General features: G+C 42.8%; 1 protein-coding gene across 2 annotated transcripts in view; it reads right to left on the bottom strand.

Moving 5' to 3' along the window:
• LOC130283840 (uncharacterized) overlaps positions 1–15,479 on the bottom strand; it is a 119,201-nt gene that overhangs the window by 53,915 nt on the left and 49,807 nt on the right. For both annotated transcript variants that reach the window (XM_056533411.1, XM_056533413.1), the window contains 2 exons: positions 2,785–3,162; positions 151–456 (listed from right to left, as the gene is read on the bottom strand). In XM_056533411.1, coding sequence (XP_056389386.1) covers positions 151–456; positions 2,785–3,162 — 684 coding nt within the window. The remainder of the gene's footprint in view (positions 1–150; positions 457–2,784; positions 3,163–15,479) is intronic.

Genomic DNA, 15,479 nt, shown 5'->3' with positions numbered 1-15,479 from the left:
AGGTAAATGTTACATGTCATTTAAATTCATTAGAAGCAATTCTCACTTACTACTCTCCCCAATTCTACTGGTGCAAAATAAAAAAGTCATTATTAATAAATGTGAGCCTCCTGCACTTTACATATACTGAGGGTAAAGCGTCTTTCTTACTGTTAGCTCCATCTCTCCATGACAGGACTCTGGTTTCTTTCCCCTTCATTGCTTTGTGGCTCCAGGTCACGCTCAGTGTAAAGTTCGGATCCTTAAGGAGACTTCCCTGGACGGTGCACAGGCTGCGGATATTACACGTATTATCAGAATTATCTTGAACATTTTCATTGGATTTCAGTGGATTTTGCTCCGTTGTCCACTTTACAGTAACCTGTTTTGGATAACAGTTCTGCAGAGTCAGAGCGCACATCACATCCCCGGATTGAGTAAGAGTCACTTTTATAGGATCCAACACTTGTGGCTTGGCTGGAAGATAATACAGAACATAAGAGACATGTAAGTATCTGCGCTGTCATATATAAGAGGACACAATACATCTATTCCCCAGTGTACATCTTTTTACCAAACATCTATTCCCCAGTGTACATCTATTTACCAAACATCTATTCCCCAGTGTACATCTATTTACCAAACATCTATTCCCCAGTGTACATCTATTTACCAAACATCTATTCCCCAGTGTACATCTATTTACCAAACATCTATTCCCCACTGTACATCTATTTACCAAACATCTATTCCCCAGTGTACATCTATTTACCATACATCTATTCCCCAGTGTACATCTATTTACCATACATCTATTCCCCAGTGTACATCTATTTACCAAACATCTATTCCCCACTGTACATCTATTTACCATACATCTATTCCCCAGTGTACATCTATTTACCAAACATCTATTCCCCAGTGTACATCTATTTACCAAACATCTATTCCCCAGTGTACATCTATTTACCAAACATCTATTCCCCAGTGTACATCTATTTACCATACATCTATTCCCCAGTGTACATCTATTTACCAAACATCTATTCCCCAGTGTACATCTATTTACCATACATCTATTCCCCACTGTACATCTATTTACCAAACATCTATTCCCCAGTGTACATCTATTTACCAAACATCTATTCCCCAGTGTACATCTATTTACCAAACATCTATTCCCCAGTGTACATCTATTTACCAAACATCTATTCCCCAGTGTACATCTATTTACCATACATCTATTCCCCAGTGTACATCTATTTACCATACATCTATTCCCCAGTGTACATCTATTTACCAAACATCTATTCCCCAGTGTACATCTATTTACCAAACATCTATTCCCCAGTGTACATCTATTTACCAAACATCTATTCCCCAGTGTACATCTATTTACCAAACATCTATTCCCCAGTGTACATCTATTTACCAAACATCTATTCCCCAGTGTACATCTATTTACCAAACATCTATTCCCCAGTGTACATCTATTTACCATACATCTATTCCCCACTGTACATCTATTTACCAAACATCTATTCCCCAGTGTACATCTATTTACCAAACATCTATTCCCCAGTGTACATCTATTTACCAAACATCTATTCCCCAGTGTACATCTATTTACCAAACATCTATTCCCCACTGTACATCTATTTACCATACATCTATTCCCCAGTGTACATCTATTTACCAAACATCTATTCCCCAGTGTACATCTATTTACCATACATCTATTCCCCACTGTACATCTATTTACCAAACATCTATTCCCCAGTGTACATCTATTTACCAAACATCTATTCCCCAGTGTACATCTATTTACCAAACATCTATTCCCCACTGTACATCTATTTACCATACATCTATTCCCCAGTGTACATCTATTTACCAAACATCTATTCCCCAGTGTACATCTATTTACCAAACATAGATTCCCCATCTATTAGGCTATGTTTACACTACTGAAACTCCGCCTGTCTGCTTGAAAAAGTTTAGTAGAGTAATTTCCGCCTCCAAAGCCTATTTTCTGTTGCAGGCAGAATTTTGCTATTTCGCCCCTATTCCGGTGCAGTGCCGTAGATTGTAATTTGCACCGGACAGATTTTCTGCCCCCAATTTAAAATGGAAATTTGAAGCAGAAAACAGTGGGAGTGCACTAAGGACCAAAGTTTGGCCTCTTTTGGACCATTTGGTCACATGACCAGAACCAGGTTAAAATTCCAACAAAACTCTGTATGGAAACTCCGCCTGAATTCTGCTTCCAATTTGTCTCTATTTCGCATTGGGTAAAAATCCGCCTTCAAATGAGAGTCCCATTGAAGTCAATGGGATTCTGCAGCCAGAATCTGCCTGCATTATTCAGGCAAAAATTTGAAGGTGGAAATTCCACAAAAAAATTCTGTTTCAAAAATTCCAAAGTGTGCACGTATAAGTTGCATGTATAAGTTAGTAAGCAGAATTTCTGCAATTTCAAAGCAGTATTGCGGGCCGAAATTCCATAGTGTAATATATGTGTATAATTCACATGGTTAGAAAACACTTCTCTTAGTCAGAGCAGATTTCACACCTGAATTCTTACAAAATCTGCAGGCATTTTATAGTTTTAGCTACTGAATGGAGTATTTTATACCTCATTCGCATACAGGAGAAAACATAGAGGATAACAATGACGCTGTAGATATAAAATTTCAGAATTTGTTTGTTTTTGTTTAAAATCACAAGTAGTGATCCACGTATTCATTGTAAAAAAAAATCCTAATTTAAGGTTAATGCAGAAGTCTCACATGCAGAGAGTTTTACCAAGAACTGATGTCGGCTTGAATTTCTTGGCCTTGGTTTCACCTCCGGAGATCACTGTGCAGGTAATAAGTGATGCATAATGTTTCCTCACTGTTGGTATTAATGTCATTATACTTGTGACATTATATAGTCCTTCTACATAAGACTCATCCATCTCATTAGTAAGGAAATAACCAGAAGTCTTCAGGGCGTCTCTTTCCTTGAGCGTCTGTTCTGGAACACTGGACATCTCCTGGACTTTACCATTATTATCAGTCACCGACCATATGACTGCAACATCCTCAGGGCAATAAGACACCGGACACTGAAGAGTCACCTTCTTCCCAAGTGTCCACTGATCACGTCCTCTAATGTCCCCAACAATGAGCCGCTGATGACCTGACAGAACAAGACAGAAAAAAATACTTGTTTCCTTATAGTACATGTATATACACAACTACGGGCAATATCTGCATGGAGTTTGTATGTTCACTATGCTTGCAGTTTTCCTTTACATTCTTTGGATTCTTCTCACCCTCTGATAATACATGAATGAATAAAGCCCTATACATTGGCTTTCAGTGAGCCTAGCCTTACTGTGTGTGGGATAGAGAAATTAGCTTGTGAGTCCCAGTAATAAAAATAACTGTAATCAGTGGTGTTGCGACACGGGTGCGGGGGGGTGCGGCCCACACCGGGTGACACCAACCTAATGGGGTGACACCAAGACGCTCCACAGCACCCACCCCCCCTCCCCAGCTACACCGACACCCCCCATCTGTGCCCGACCGGCCTTCCATTCGTCAGCACCCCCCGCCTCCCGCCTTCACCTGCGCTGTGTGTGCGGTGCGCCCGTCCGTCAGCGACCCCCCCCCCTTTCACCTGCACTGTGCGCCCGTCCGTCATCACACCCCCCCTCACCTTCACCAGCACTGTGCCTGGCCTCCGCTCCCACGTCTGCGCTGGCCTGAGGTCACACTGCATGGCCGCGCAGGAGGACGTCAGTTATGTCACTTGCAGGGCGCCCGGTGAGAAGGATCGCTGCGCTGGATGGGTGAGTGTGTGTGTCTGTCTCTATCTATGTTTGTGTGTGTGACTGTGTGTATGTGACTGTGTGTGTGTGACTCTGTGTGTGTGTTTGTGTGACTCTCTGAGTGTGTGTGACTGTGTGTGTGTGTTTGTGCGACTGTGTGTGTGACTCTGTGTGTGTGACTGTGTGTGTGACTCTGTGTGTGTGTGTGACTGTGTGACTCTGTGTGTGTGTCTGTCTGTGAGTGTGTGTCTCTCTGACTGTGTGTGTGTCTTTCTCTGTGTTGCATGTGTTTTTTTTTTGTGTGTGTGTGTGGTGTGGGGGGGGGGGGGGGGAATGAACCAGCGATCTAATGTGGGGAGACTTTGACCCATTGTGGGGAACCTGCAAGGGAACCTGCGGCCTAATGTGGGGAAACTACTACCAAATGTGCGGAGTCTATGCTAACTAATGTGGGGAGTCTATGCTACTTAATGTGGGGAATCTGTATCTGTGCTACCAAATGTGGGGAGTCTATGCTACCTTATGTGGGGAGGCTATGCTACCTTATGTGGGGAATCTGTGCTACCGAATGTGGAGAATCTATTCTACCTAATGTGGGGAAACTGATACCTAATGTGGGGAATCTGTGCTACCTAATGTGGGGAAATTGCTACCTAATGTGGGGAATCTGTGCTACCTAATGTGGGGAAATTGCTACCTAATGTGGGGTAACTGGTACCTACCTAATGTGGGGTAATTGGTACCAAATGTGGGGAATCTATGCTGCCTAATGTGGGGAAAAGATGCTACCTAATGTGGGGAAACTGCTACCTACCTAATGTGGGGGAACTGCTGCTTACTTAATGCTCCCCCCCTGGCAGAAGCACCCAGATCCTGATGGTGGATGATGGCGGTGCTCCTGCCAGGAGGATGATCCTGGCCTGAGGTCACACTGCATGGCCGCGCAGGAGGACGTCAGTTATGTCACTTGCAGGGCGCCCGGTGAGAAGGATCGCTGCGCTGGATGGGTGAGTGTGTGTGTCTGTCTCTATCTATGTTTGTGTGTGTGACTGTGTGTATGTGACTGTGTGTGTGTGACTCTGTGTGTGTGTTTGTGTGACTCTCTGAGTGTGTGTGACTGTGTGTGTGTGTTTGTGCGACTGTGTGTGTGACTCTGTGTGTGTGACTGTGTGTGTGACTGTGTGACTCTGTGTGTGTGTCTGTCTGTGAGTGTGTGTCTCTCTGACTGTGTGTGTGTCTTTCTCTGTGTTGCATGTGTTTTTTTTTTGTGTGTGTGTGTGGTGTGGGGGGGGGGGGGGAATGAACCAGCGATCTAATGTGGGGAGACTTTGACCCATTGTGGGGAACCTGCAAGGGAACCTGCGGCCTAATGTGGGGAAACTACTACCAAATGTGCGGAGTCTATGCTAACTAATGTGGGGAGTCTATGCTACTTAATGTGGGGAATCTGTATCTGTGCTACCAAATGTGGGGAGTCTATGCTACCTTATGTGGGGAGGCTATGCTACCTTATGTGGGGAATCTGTGCTACCGAATGTGGAGAATCTATTCTACCTAATGTGGGGAAACTGATACCTAATGTGGGGAATCTGTGCTACCTAATGTGGGGAAATTGCTACCTAATGTGGGGAATCTGTGCTACCTAATGTGGGGAAATTGCTACCTAATGTGGGGTAACTGGTACCTACCTAATGTGGGGTAATTGGTACCAAATGTGGGGAATCTATGCTGCCTAATGTGGGGAAAAGATGCTACCTAATGTGGGGAAACTGCTACCTACCTAATGTGGGGGAACTGCTGCTTACTTAATGCTCCCCCCCTGGCAGAAGCACCCAGATCCTGATGGTGGATGATGGCGGTGCTCCTGCCAGGAGGATGATCCTGCCGATGGATGATGGGGGTGATACTGCCAGGGGGGATGGCCAGTAGCACCCTCATCATCCTCCAGCAACAATCCCCCAGTAGTAGCACCCCCATCATCCACTAGCAACACCATCAATACGCCCCTCTCGTGGTAATAGCATCGGCTAACGGATGTTGAGGGGTGTTACTGCGGTTGTGGTATTATATTCAGAGGGTGCACTGTATGGCAACGTTATATTCAGAGGGCGCAGTTTGTGGTAGTATATTCAGAGGGCGCAGTTTGTGGTAGTATTATATTCAGAGGGCGCAGTGGGTGGTAGTATTATATTCAGAGGGCGCAGTGGGTGGTAGTATTATATTCAGAGGGCGCAGTTTGTGGTAGTATTATATTCAGAGGGCACAGTGGGTGGTAGTATTATATTCAGAGGGCGCAGTGGGTGGTAGTATTATATTCAGAGGGTACAGTGTGTGGCGGTATTATACTCAGAGGGCACAGTTTGTGGTAGTATTATATTCAGAGGGCACAGTTTGTGGTAGTATTATATTCAGAGGGCGCAGTTTGTGGTAGTATATTCAGAGGGCGCAGTGGGTGGTAGTATTATATTCAGAGGGCGCAGTGGGTGGTAGTATTATATTCAGAGGGCGCAGTTTGTGATAGTATTATTAGAGATAAGCGAACTTACAGTAAATTCGATTCGTCACGAACTTCTCGGCTCGGCAGTGACTTATCCTGCATAAATTAGTTCAGCCTTCAGGTGCTCCGGTGGCTGGAAAAGGTGGATACAGTCCTTGGAAAGAGTCTCCTAGGAATGTATCCACCTTTTCCAGCCCACGGGAGGAAAAGTCATCAACTGCCGAGCCGAGAAGTTCGTGAGGAGTTGAATTTACTGTAGTTCACTCATCTCTAAGTATTATATTCAGAGGGCGCAGTGGGTGGAAGTATTATATTCAGAGGGTACAGTGTGTGGCGGTATTATATTCAGGGTACAGTGTGTGGCAGATTTATATTCAGAGGGCGCAGTTTGTGGTAGTATTATATTCAGAGGGCGCAGTGGGTGGTAGTATTATATTCAGAGGGTACAGTATGTGGTAGTATTATATTCAGTGGGTACAGTGTGTGGCAGTATTATATTCAGGGGTACAGTATGTGGCAGATTTATATTCAGGGGTACAGTATGTGGCAGATTTATATTCAGAGGGTACAGTATGTGGCAGATTTATGTTCAGAGGGCACAGTGTGTGGTAGTATTATATTCAGAGGGCGCAGTGGGTGGTAGTATTATATTCATATTATATTCAGAGGGTACAGTATGTGGTAGTAATATATTCAGTGGGTACAGTATGTGTTGGTATTATAGTCAATGTACAGTGTGTGGTAGTATTATATTCAGTGGGTACAGTGTGTGGCGGTATTATATTCAGAGGTACAGTATGTGGCAGATTTATTTTCAGAGTGTACAGTATGTGTTGGTATTATATTCAGAATGTACAGTGTGTGGTAGTATTATATTCAGTGGGTATGGTGTAGGGATGAGCGAACTTACAGTAAATTCGATTCGTCACGAACTTCTCGGCTCGGCAGTTGATGACTTATCCTGCGTAAATTAGTTCAGCCTTCAGGTGCTCTGGTGGGCTGGAAAAGGTGGATACATTCCTAGGAAAGAGTCTCCTAGGACTGTATCCACCTTTTCCAGCCCACCGGAGCACCTGAAAGCTGAACTAATTTATGCAGGAAAAGCCATCAACTGCCAAGCCGAGAAGTTCGTGACGAATCGAATTTACTGTAAGTTCGCTCATCTCTAGTATGGTGTATGGAAGGTTTATAATCAGAGTATAGTAGTATTATATTTAGAGGATACAGTGTCTGGCAGATTTATAATAATACTTGTTTTCATATGGAGGATGAGAATGCACTGACATAGTGAGGAGACCTCTGGGCGTCACATTCTACAGACAGAAGTTTTAGCTGGAACAAGTCCTGGCGGTATGTACCATCTGAATTAGATAAGGGAAGACTATAGAGAAGACGTCACTGATATCATTGTACATTCTCCTCTCTATGTCCTATCAGAGCTGTAGTCGCTTGTCAGTTCTACAGTTATGGTGAGTGAAACTACAACTCCCAACATAACCTCACCACTGCTCAAAGGGGTACTCTACTGGAAAAATTTTTTTTTATCAACTGGTGCTACAAAGTTAAACAGATTTGTAAATTAGTAGTAAATGAAGAAAAAAGGTGTCCTGCACTCACCGCTTCAGTCCAGGTAATCCTGCTCCCATCTCGGGTCACGACTCGAACACGGAGGGCATGGGTAGTGGAGCGCTCAGAGGCGACTGCCGGCGGTTTCACGCATAGGAATGCGCTTCATCCGGCCTCGTTAATGTCATCGCGCTGTGCGAATTATAAAGGTGCAGCTGGTGAGTCACATGATTCCAGGTGAACTCTCACCCCGTGTTGCATTAAGAAGTGAACGGACCAAAAACCACATAAGGAAGCAAAAAGCAAGTTAGGTAAGTACATCAATACTAATAGACCTAGAACTGCCCTGAATAAAGAGAAATTTATAAAAAAGGGGAAAAATCTAGTTTATCATTTAACCCTAACGGCCCCTGCGCGTCAAGGCGCAATATCCATCGCGCCTCAGCACGCAGGAGCAGGCGACGTCTATCTCCTCCAGAAGGGTGACAAGGGATTGTTTCAAGACCTCCAAATTTTAACGTGGTGCAATTTCCACCATGTATGGATTGCATATGCTGAACAAATCTTGGGGATCCGCCTCCTTTTCGAACTGAGTACATATGCTCACGTACTCGGGCCCGGAGTTGTCTCTCGGTTTTTCCAATATAAAAGAAATGGCAACTACAAAATAAAAAATAATGTGGTTTTTGGTCCGTTCACTTCTTAATGCAACACGGGGTGAGAGTTCACCTGGAATCATGTGACTCACCAGCTGCACCTTTATAATTCGCACAGCGCGATGACGTTAACGAGGCCGGATGAAGTGCATTCCTATGCGTGAAACCGCCGGCAGTCGCCTCTGAGCGCTCCACTACCCATGCCCTCCGTGTTCGAGTCGTGACCCGAGATGGGAGCAGGATTACCTGGACTGAAGCGGTGAGTGCAGGACACCTTTTTTCTTCATTTACTACTATTTGGTGACTACGGTCTTTATTGTCCTAGCACCTCCGTTGCCAGGGTGGATTTCCAGACTAGCGGGACGCCGTCTCCATCTCGTGGTCTTAGGAGGCCTAAGGTATCGGTGCCACTGTTGTTTCTTGTTTACTTTTAGATTTGTAAATTACTTCTATTTAAAAATCTTAATCCTTCCAGTACTTATTAGCTGCTGTATAAGCGATTCACAGGAAGTTATTTTCTTTTTTAATTTATTTTCTGTCTGACCACAGTGCTCTGTGCTGACACCTCTGTCCATGTCAAGAACTGTCCATAGTAGGACAAATCCCCATAGCAAACCTATACTGCTCTGGACAGTTCCTGACATGGACAGAGGTGTCAGCAAATAGCACTATGGTCAGACTGGAAAGAACTACACAACTTCCTGTGGAGCATACACCAGCTTATAAGTACTGTAAGTATTAAGATTTTAAATAGAAGTAATTTAAAAATCTGTTTAACTTTCTGGCACCAGTTGATATAAAAGTAAATGTTTTCCAGTGGAGTACCCCTTTAAGTAATTCTGGGAGCTGTATATTTAAATGGTGAAAACTTCTTTAACACTTTCCCATTCTGTGGCAACTGGTATATCTGATTATTATACTGGAATTTCTCACAATGCGCTACAACAGTGGTGTCTGTCACAACAGGCTAAAAACTTACTGAAGGGGGAGGGGGTAGGTATGGGGGTGACACCATTTTCTACCGCACCGGGTGACACCAACCCTAGCAACGCCACTGCATGTAATGACTGATAATGTCAAGTGAAAGGCAGAGATGGCTGAACATCTCAGAGCACAATGAGGCTTCTGATTTGGCTCAGGCAGAAAAGCCAGGACATATGTGGATTTACAAGACAGAAAAATCGATTGATCTAAACCCTGCAGTTCTGCCATAAAAACAATGATCCATTACTGTTATCATGGTTTTAAACCTGTGATAACCAAGAAGAAGAACTACAAATTCTATGCTTATGTGTCAGAACCAACAGGGTTAAACGGTTCTGACAGTTTCTTTTGTTTACTTTTTGTTGCTGGGTTATGCCTGGCTGTCTGGACTGGTCAGCTGACCTTGATTGGAGCACCTTTTCTGGCTCCTATATAAGCCAGCAGTCTGCTCTTACACCCTGCCTGCGAAAGAGCTTCATCTCCTAGCTAGCATGTATATTGTATCCTGTATTTCTGGCATATCTGACCCATTGGCACCGCTCTCTGACCCTTCTCCTGTTTCTGCGACTTGGCACTTCTGTGGACTGTCTCTTGGTACTGACTCGGCTTGTGGACTGTGCCTTATTGTGTGTGTATGTTTCCTTTTTATTATCTCTTTATTCAACACTTATAAAAAAAATAAAGGTTCTTACAAATACAATACAACAAGTTACAAATACATATGCATTTATTTATTCCTATTATAACCCACCCCACCCTCCACCCACAATGGCAGGAGAGAAGAAATTTTTTTTTTTTTTACGATATCTCGTCTTATCCGCACCTCTGTCTGGAAATTCCGGAATCATCCTAATTAACAGTGTCCCATAGTCCCCACTTTTTCTTCCATATATCAAAATTTTTTATGACTTTTTGCTTTTAACCTTTTCAAAACCTTTAACCCTTTGCAGCTCTAGTTTCCATTCTCGACTACTCGGGTTTTTGTTAGAAATCCATTTCCTCATTATAATCAACCTCCCTGTACTCAATGCATTCAAGATCAACTTCTTTTTGGCCACAGGTAGGTTAGGGATTAGACCAAACAGGAAAACTCCTGGTTTCCACTCCAAACTAACACCTATTTTTCTTTTCATCTGTTCTTTAATTTCAAACCAAAAATCATTTATATATGGGCACTCCCACAGAATATGAAGCAGATTCGCTTCGGCCCTTCCACATTTTGGGCAGTCCGCATGGGCACGAATTTTCCATTTGCATAGATCTTTAGGGGTATAATATAGTCTATGCAATAGCATAAACTCAGAGGTTCGAAATTTTTCATTTTCCCACATTTGGACCACACTCGCAATCATTCCCTTCCAAGTGGTCTCATCCGACAGCACTCCTTATTTTGCCCACTCTGCTTTACATTTAACTTTCATCCCCTCTAGTTTCCCTAATCGAAGAATTTTATATACTGCAGACAGCCCCACTTTCCTACCCCCATCCACCAATTCAATCAAGGGATGGTTCTGGATACTAAGAGCCCTTGTATCCTTAGTATACTTTACAGCATGTTCTAGTTGGAGAAAAACTAATTTATATTTATCATCTAACCCAAACTCCCTCTGCAGATCTTCGAATTTTTTACATTTTCCTTCACTGAACATTTGCTCAACATATACTATCCCTTTTCTTAACCATAAATCATAATGCTCAATTTTACTTATTTCATTCAAATTGTTATTTTCCCATATTGGAGTAAATTTCACACTTCCTATAATGTTTAAAACACTTTTAACTTTCCTCCACACCCAGTTTGCCTGTGCACCAATTGTATCCTTCTTATTAAATTTCAAATTATTTTCCAATACTTCAAACACGTGCTTCCCATACACCTTATATTTAAATTTTAAGAGGACATGAATCAGCTGACCTTGGTCACCCGTGAGCTGTGATAGCTGAGCCACCCAGTAATGCAGTCTAAAGTTTGGAACCCCTAACCACCCCCCCCCCCCCCCTATCTCTGGCCAGCTTGAATGTGTCTAATCTAATCCTAACCTTTTTCTTATCCCAAATTAATGTATTCATCAAACCATCAATTTTTCTGAACCATACTTCACCTATAATTACAGAGGATGCTGTTAAATAGTATAAAAGTTGCAGAAGAACCACCATTTTTGTCAATGCTATACGATCGGACATTCCCAAGGGTAGTTTTTCCCAATTTTCTTTTAAATTTTTACCAACATCGGGGCTAGATTTAACTTGATATAGTCCTTTGGATTGCTACTAATGCTAATCCCCAGGTATTCCATGATCTCTGGATATTTTATTACTTTTAATTCACTAAACCTTTCTTCACCTATGCCTTCCACAATCATTAATGAAAATTTTCTCCAGTTGATTGAGAGTCCCGAGATACAACCAAATTCTTGAATGTCCTGAATAATGTCAACTAAATGAATCTTTGGGTTCCTGACAAACAGTAATAAATCATCCGCATATAATGCAATTTTTCCTTCATCTCCTCCTGGACCAAAACCCTGTTATCAGGAATGATTTTTAAGAAAAACAGCCAGAGGTTCAATAAATAAAAGAAATAATAAAGGTGACAGGAGACACCCTTGTCTTGTGCCCCTGGTGAGGCTAAATTGGCTTGATATAGTATCATTTACTTTAATTCTTGCCCTGGGGTGGTCGTATAACAGCTTAATATAATTTATAAAGCTCTTCCCCAACCCAAACTGTTCCAACTCTTTCCATAAGAAGGCCCACTCCACCCTGTCAAATGCTTTTTCAGCATCTAGTGACAGGATGGAGCGGGGACCCCCCCCGTCTCCCCAAGCTGGATGGCCGAAAAAACTCGCCTAATATTATCCATTCCATTCCTGTGTTTCATAAATTCAACCTGATCTCTCCCCACCAGGTTCCCAATTACTCCCTTACAGACGCAAAAATGTTTGCGTCTGTATTTAAAAGAGAGATGGGTCTGTATGAGCCCATCTCGCTTAGATCTTTACTCTTTTTCGGCATTAATACCATCATTGCTTCCCGCATTGACTGCGGAAGGGACCCCTGTCTGCAGGATTCATCTAGCACCTCTTGGAGTTTCCCTAACAATGACTTACCCAGTTTACGATATATCTCAAACGGGAGCCCATCCATCCCAGGAGCTGTGTTCCCAGAAAAAGATCTCAAGGCCTACTCCAGCTAGTGGAGCTGAATTTTAGTATCCAACTCCACCCCCTGGGCGGCCCCCAGACTCGGTAATTTGATTTTTTTTCAAAAATTCTTCAATATCTTCCTTGGAATGTTGCACTTCTGTCTCATAAAGTTCTGAAAAGAAACGAACAAAACTCGCTTCCACTTCTTCTGCAGTGGACCTGAGAAGGCCATCTTTATCCTTGATAGATTTCATAAAGTTCCCCCTTTGCTGATTCCTTATGAGTTGACTCAGGAATTTGTTTGGACGCCCCGTTCATGATATAATTTTTGATTTTGAAAGAAAATCTGATTTAGGGCTTTTTCTTCTAAATATACTTTAAGATCCTGTTTTTTTTTTTCTAACTTTTTTTAATTGTCAACAGAGGCATCCCTGGACAGCTCAACATCTGCCCTTGCGATCTTTTTCTTTTAAACTAAACCCCCTGTTCTTCCTACAGATCTCCCTATATAGCAAACCTCTGATAAATGCTTTCAGGGCATCCCATACTATGCCAACCTCTGCCATGCCCTTGTTGACTGCCCAAAATTCGTCTATTTCCCCTTTTAACTTTTCCCAATCATCCAGGATACTTAGCCAATGAGGGTTGATCTTGAGCATTCTAGTTGCACTTCTCCCCTTTTTCCCACATATTCTTAGATTCATACTACAATGATCTGAAATCCCTCTAGATTCATATTTTAGACCTTCTACATACCCCAGGGCCTTATCATTGCATAGTACCATATCGATGCGAGAAGCCGCCTCATATGAGATATTTATACACGAGAACATTTTCTTATCACCATACAATTCCCTCCATGCGTCCCTCCATCCAGCTTCCTCAATAAATTTCCCCAAAGGGGATGACCACTTTTTGCCCAATTCCCTCTGTGAAAGTCTATCTAGGGAGCTATCCAATATACAGTTGAAATCCCCACAAATATATAGCCCATGTCCGTCCCTATTCTTAAAAAAGGCCACTAAAGCGGCCAACACCTGATTAGAGAAAGGGGGAGGAATATATACAAAAGCCAAGACCACCTGTCTTCCTTCCATAACCGAGTCCAGAAACACATACCTTCCACTACTATCTATTTCTTTAAACTGGACGTCTAAATCAATGCCTGAATGGACAAGAACCGAGACCCCTGCGGAGAAACTAGAACCAAACGCATGGAATTTATGTGTTGCCCATTTTTTCCTAACCAGCACTGTCCCTTCTTTGGTCAAATGAGTTTCTACAAGGCACACAATAGCTGGTATATGTTGTTTAATACTATTAAAAATGGCACATCTTTTTCTCTTATCTTTAAGTCCCCGGATATTCCATGTTACTACCCTAACTCCCATTTAGTGTTCAATACACAGAGAAGTGAGAGGAGAGGGAAAAAAACACACCCCTGCCATCCCCCTCCCCCCCATATTATCTCAACTAACATATGAGACTCTCAACTAGGTACCCCTGACCCCCGCGTACCCGTAGCCCCTCCCCCCTTACAGAGACGAAAAAATTTGAGCAATAATTAACATGTCTCATTATAATCACTCTATTAGTTAATATTTAGAACCCCTGCCCTTCCAACCATGCCGAAGCTTCAGCTGCTGACTGAAAAAAAGAGGACTGATTCCTTATATACAATTTTAAGCTTTGCTGGAAATAGTAATGAAAACTTGATTCCTGCCGTCACCAGCCTTTTCTTGACCTCCCTATAAGACATCCTTTCTCTTTGAGTGTCCCTGTAGAAGTCGGGAAACAGGCTAATCGTAGAATTATTATAGCACAATGACTCTCCTTTGCCCCTTGCCGATTGCAAGATAATGTCTCTATCCTTTGAGCATAACACTTTTGCCAGTATAGTTCTAGGCAAGCCCCCAGGTACAGGTTTTTTAAAAGGGATACGGTGCGCTCTCTCTATACCAAACAATGATGATAATTTGGCTTCTGGCAAATTTTCTTTGATCCAGCCCTCCAAGAAATCACACATATTTTTATCACCAGCGACCTCTGGAAAACCTATAAAACGAATATTACATCTCCTATCTCTATCCTCCATATCCTGCAACTTTTTTCTAAGAGACTCATTCTGTTCAACCATTCTATCGGTAGCGGTATTTGAGATTTTAATCTTTTCTTCCATCTGGGGGATCAAAACTTCTATATTCTTAACCCGATCCTTAATTTTGCGCAGGTCAGATCTAATTAAAGTCACATCAGATGATACTGCCTCCACTTGTAGAGAGAGTTTGTGTAGTTTATTATTATTAATCTGAATTTCATGTAATACTTCTTCCAGCATAGCGGGGTGTCTTTCTGGTCCCTCAGTTGGTTCTACTCCCTCCTCCACCTCCAACACAGCATATCTCGATCCCGCCATTGATTCGCCAGTCACTTTATCTTTCGAGGTTTTAGCCCTTGTGGTTGCCAGGGGGGATTTGAGGTATTTATCCAGTCTCCCAATGCCTTGTTTATCTTTTCCAGGGCTCCCTCCTCCCGACCTTCTGGGATTTACTTTGGGTGGCATCTACTTATAAAATAGTTGCAGATTTTGGAATAACTTGTTGGGAGGTACCTCAGGCAGACTCTTGCAGCATTAGAATCTGTAGAGAAAAGAAAAGAAAGGACCGACGGACGGCGCCTCGTGTATTTACCCTCAATAGATCGGGTGGTGGGCGGGGGGGGCAACCCCACGGGGCTTATAGATGGCCGCTCACCTTGAGATCTATGCAAAAAAAGCATATCACCCATGATATAATCTGGGTACTGTAGTGCGAGTCGCTGCTATGCCGATGGGT

The sequence above is a fragment of the Hyla sarda genome, chromosome 8 (assembly GCF_029499605.1).
Source record: "Hyla sarda isolate aHylSar1 chromosome 8, aHylSar1.hap1, whole genome shotgun sequence".
Lineage (NCBI taxonomy): Eukaryota > Metazoa > Chordata > Amphibia > Anura > Hylidae > Hyla > Hyla sarda.
The sequence above is the reverse complement of the archived record's forward strand: the minus strand, read 5'-3'. Positions and strand labels throughout refer to the sequence as shown.